The sequence below is a fragment of the Eucyclogobius newberryi genome, unplaced genomic scaffold (genome assembly GCF_026437365.1).
Source record: "Eucyclogobius newberryi isolate DKJ021-1_F unplaced genomic scaffold, fEucNew1.0.hap1 SCAF_506, whole genome shotgun sequence".
Lineage (NCBI taxonomy): Eukaryota > Metazoa > Chordata > Actinopteri > Gobiiformes > Gobiidae > Eucyclogobius > Eucyclogobius newberryi.
In genome coordinates, this window is record NW_027316175.1 from 40,011 (window position 1) to 45,162 (window position 5,152).

At 43.2% G+C, this 5,152-nt stretch overlaps 1 protein-coding gene across 1 annotated transcript; it reads left to right on the forward strand.

Moving 5' to 3' along the window:
* The first annotated feature begins 1,633 nt into the window (after positions 1-1,633).
* Positions 1,634-2,607, forward strand: LOC140383480 (low choriolytic enzyme-like). The gene has a single exon (XM_072465940.1). It carries the CDS (start codon positions 1,661-1,663, stop codon positions 2,531-2,533), a length of 873 nt encoding a protein of 290 aa, XP_072322041.1. The 5' UTR covers positions 1,634-1,660; the 3' UTR covers positions 2,534-2,607.
* The last annotated feature ends 2,545 nt before the right edge of the window (positions 2,608-5,152 follow it).

A 5,152-nucleotide genomic window follows, 5' to 3' on the forward strand; every position in this document is an offset into this window, starting at 1 on the left:
GCTAATGCAGAGAGAGCTAATGCATGGAGCTAATGTAGAGAGCTAATGCACAGAGCTAATGCAGAGAGCTAATGCAGAGAGCTAATGTAGAGAGCTAAAGCAGAGAGCTATAGCAGAGAGCTAATGCAGAAAGCTATAGCAGAGAGCTAACGAAGAGAGCTATAGCAGAGAGCTAATGCAGAGCGCTAAAGGAGAGAGCTAAAGCAGAGAGCTAACGAAGAGAGCTAATGGATAGAGCTAATGCAGAGAGCTAATGCGGAGAGCTAAAGCGGAGAGCTAATGCAGAGAGCTAATGCAGAGAGCTAAAGTGGAGAGCTAAAGCGGAGAGCTAAAGCGGAGAGCTAATGCAGAGAGCTAAAGCGGAGAGCTAATGCGGAGAGCTAAAGCGAAGAGCTAATGCAGAGAGTTAAAGCGGAGAGCTGATGCAGAGCGTTATAGGAGAGAGCTAATGCAGAGAGCTAAAGCAGAGAGCTAACGAAGAAAGCTAAAGGATTGAGCTAATGCAGCGAGCTAATGCAGAGAGCTAATGCGGAGAGCTAAAGCAGAGAGCAAATGCAGAGAGCTAAGGAGAGAGCTCTTTTGGAGTGACAGGGCCACTCCTGAAGACCTTCTACGACTCTGTGGTGGCATCAGCTCCTGTACGGTGTGGCCTGCTGGAGCAGCAGCATCACAGAGAGGGAGAGGAAGAGACTGGACAGAGTCATCAAGAAGTCCAGCTCCGTCCTGGGCTGTGCTCTGGACTCGGTGCAGGAGGTGGGGGACAGGAGGGTCCTGGCTGGATTCACATCTTTGCTGGACCATGAGTGTCGCCCCCTGCAGGACACTCTCTCCGCTCTGGAGAGCAGCTTCAGTGAGAGACTGATCCACCCTCGATGTGTGAAGGAAAGGTTCCGTAGGTCTTTCCTTCCTGCTGCTGTCAGACTTTATAACAAAAACTGTTAGTACTGAACACTCGCAATACTGACCTAACCTAATACTGATGTGCAATTCTGTCGTATGTGCAATTGCTGTTGGAATTCATGTGCAATTACTGTGAAATTCATGTGCAATCTATGTGCTGTCGTGACACATATTCATGTGCAATTACTGTCGTGATCACATGCAATGGTATTTATTTATTTATTTGTCTATGGAAGTTTTTATTTATTTATAGGAGATCTTCTACTGAAAGTGTTTTTCAGACTTCCTATAAGTGATCTGTTCTTCTGTATCTACCTCTGTATCTACCTGCGTTGCACCAATGAAATTTCCCCATGTGGGACAATAAAGGATTATCTTATCTTATCTTATCTTAATGCAGAGAGCTAATGCAGAGAGCTAACGAAGAGCGCTAAAGGTTAGAGCTAATGCTATTATATATATATATATATATATATATGCTAATATATATATATATATATATATATATATATATATATATATATATATATATATATATATATATATATATTCATATTGTCAGAAACAAAAGAGCGTTGAACAGAGATGCATTTCTCCAAACAGGTTTTGAAACCGTTATTTCCCAAAACACATTGGCAATAACGACCACTTCCCTTTGCATTGTGGGTAAATGTCTCCATATTTGGCAGTTGCCTGACATGTGGCTCTTGTATAAGTGTTGGTTCCTCTTCAGACCTTCAGAGCGTCCTCCAGACTCATCATGTTGCAGACGGTGCTCCTGTGCTCGCTCGTCTGTTGCACACACACTCTCTCCATCGCCAGGAACCCGTCGGACAAGGATGAAGAATCCTCGGGCGACGCGACGGAGGGCGACGACCTCAGCATCTCTACTCTGCTAGAAAAGGCCAATAAGAATCTGGGGAAGGACTTTGGCGACCCGGTGGTGGTGGAGGGAGACATCGCGGTACCGTCCGGGCTGCAGAACGCCGACCCCTGCACCGCACGAGGCTGCCTCTGGCCCAAAGCCAGCGACGGCAACGTGTACGTGCCCTACCGCATCTCCAACCAGTACTCCGAACGGGAACGGACCGCCATCGTCAACGGCCTGGGCTCCTTCGCCCGGTCCACGTGCGTCCGCTTCACCCCGCTGAACAGGCAGAGGGACTTTGTGGACATCCAGTCCCGCGGCGGGTGCTTCTCGTTCGTGGGCCGGCGCGGCGGGGCTCAGGTGGTCTCCCTGGCGCGACAGGGGTGCATCTTCCTGTCCACCATTCAGCACGAGCTGCTCCACGCCCTGGGCTTCAACCACGAGCAGACACGCTCCGACCGGGACACGCACGTGCGCATCCTGCTGCAGAACGTGATCGGCGGGATGGAGCACAACTTCAACCGGATCCAGACCAGGAACCTGGGCACGCCCTACGACTACAACTCTGTCATGCACTACGGACGCTTCGCCTTCTCCAGGAACCGCCAGCCGACCATCGTGCCCATCCCAAATTCCAACGTGCCCATCGGCAGGGCCACTCAGATGAGCCCCACGGACCTGCTCCGGATCAACCGCCTCTACAACTGCACCTCCACGTCTGTCGAGAGCGACGTCGTGCTCTCGAGAAGAGACATGTTCCATTAGATGAAGACAATAGGAGACACGTCCAGCTGCAAGAGTCGTCCGCCTCGTGAAATATGCTTCTATCACATCTTACTTTACTCAGCATGTTTTTTCTGTTTAACCGAATCAAACAAATGAAAATAAAGTATGAATATGAAGAATAAAAAAATAAAATACATTGATTTGATTTATCGCTTTTCCTCTGTATCTACCTGCGTTGCAACAATGAAATTTCCCCATGTGTGGACAATAAAGGAATATCTTATCTTAAGTGTATTATTCTGTTGGTTAAATCGATATTTTTGTGATGCAACGCTCACAAAAAGTTAAAATCACCAAAGTTAAAATCAAACAGTTTTAATAGTTTTAGAGGAGTTGAAATACACAGTTGAACAGGTGAATATTCTCAACAAATGACAAAATATTCGTTATTAGCATTAACAAATAGTACATTTTTACTTGAGGGAAATTCAGTCTCCAGCCGGTCGAAGCGTCTAAAGCATAAATAATAATAAGAAGAACAGAGCCAGCCAATCAGATCTCAGGATGACTTTATTTAGTGCAGAACGAGGCGCTGCAGCTCAGATCCCGCCTCAACGTCACTCACGTTTTTACATCAGGCACTTGAAGTTTGACAGAAGCGCTCGTTTCATGTTCCTCGAGCGACTGAAAAATAAATAATGAAGTCGTAGAAGCGACACGAGGACGGAAAGAGGAGAAAAACTGTCGACAAAAAGCGGCACGAACTCAGCGAAAAGACGCGCGCCGCACAAACGGTCGGACACGAGGCACTGACGTCACCGCGGCGACGCTCAGACGCTTGTACACGGAGCCGACGCAGTGCAAATACTGGGAAACTCGTCTTTTTAGCGGTTAAAATACAGTGCTTTTACTTGACAGCGCGGTAAAGGCGGGGCGATACGAAAGCTTCACGCGTAACCATGGCGACTACGCTGTTAATTTGGAAAACCAGAAACGTTTTTGGGGGGAAATTATACACAGTGTTTTTAGACGGCTTTGATAACGCTTTATAACACATTTTGAAGAGTATTATTATAAGTATTTATTAATGAAGCATGAACAAAGACTTTATTTTATACATTATTAAGACTGATTCTGGCTTTCACCTCCTTAATTAAGTAGTTACAAAGCCTAACTCAAACTATTTGTTTGTGAATTAAGTCTTTATTCGTTCTTTATTAAGGTTAATTAGGGCGGAGTTGTTATAAAGTGGAATCAAAGAGTTAATTTTTCTGAAGACTCACTCTTTAGTCTTTGTCTCGCAGAGTTCTCATCTGTTTTAGATCAGTATAAATATGATCTCATCCCTTCTTCAAATCCCCTTAACTACTGTGTATTTTGTATTTATAATGTACGTAGAATAAAATTCTAAGACATGTTCAAAACTGAGTTGTTTTGCTCTTTACATTGAGATAAATACAGCACAAAACAGCATTTTTTTGTTTCAATTTTATTCTATTCTATTCAATTTGGTTTAACATTTATTTTCTTTATTTATTTCATTATTTCGTTGGTTAAATCAACATTTTTGTATTCCGGACCATAAGTCGCACCTTTTTTCATAGTTTTGCCCGGGGTCCGACTTATACTTATATTTTATACTATATTTATACTTATATACTTATACTCCGGAGCGACTTATATGTGATATTATTTGTTATTTTCACACTTGCAACTGCATTTCATACTCCAGTGCGACTTATATATGTTTTTTTCTTCTCTATTATACATTTTTTGGCTGGCGAGACTTATACTCCAGTGCGACTTATAGTCCGGAAAATACGGTACACATGGTGTTTTTTTTAAAAGCCGAATCTGTTTAAAAACTTGTGTAAATCTTCGGACACGGAAACGTCACGTGACACACGGAAGACGACCGCGACCGCCACGGAAACCACAAACGCTGAGAAAATAACCTCTCAGAAGAACAAATGCCAAAGTAAAGCGCCACTTTTTGCCCGACAGCAGTAAAATGTTACGTAATGCAGATACAGTTAGACGTAAACGACACTAAAAGAGATGTTTAAGCTCATATTTACAGTAAAACCTGGGCAAAAGTGGACGTGGGAACCTGAACAAAGTAGTTATATTGATTTCATCTCCTTTTATATCGAGAAGCGATTTCCTGGTTTTAACGGGACATGAACACTGAAAACACATAATACTGACATCGGTATTCGACAACACAATAAGAAAAAAGAAAACTGTACAACTTGCTTCTGCTGCTTGAGATCGAGAACTCGTTTCAAAGGAAAAGTCCAGTATTTTAACAGTTTAATGAATGTTATCGTTATTAAATCTATCAAACGTGGAGAAAAATGAGACAAATCCACGTTCAAAATACTGAACGACAGAAAAAACACCTTAATCCGACAGTAAAAAAACAACAATACGCAGATAAAATAAGACAATTATAGCATAAGTACATTTAAGTTTAGCTGTGACCTGAACGTATGTGATTTTGACACTTTGGCCAATAGCGTCCTCTAATGGTCAGTAACTGTAACTGTGTCTGTGGTCAGCGCTGCTCTCATGGATATTTACAAGGCTTTGGAGGGAATTAGGCAGAAAATGTGACGACAATGGATTTAGTCATGGCTAAATTGAACAATTATACCG

Coding starts and splice junctions, on each gene's coding strand:
- LOC140383480 (XM_072465940.1), top strand. CDS start 1,661: ATGTTGCAGACGGTGCTCCTGTGCTCGCTCGTCTGTTGCACACACACT.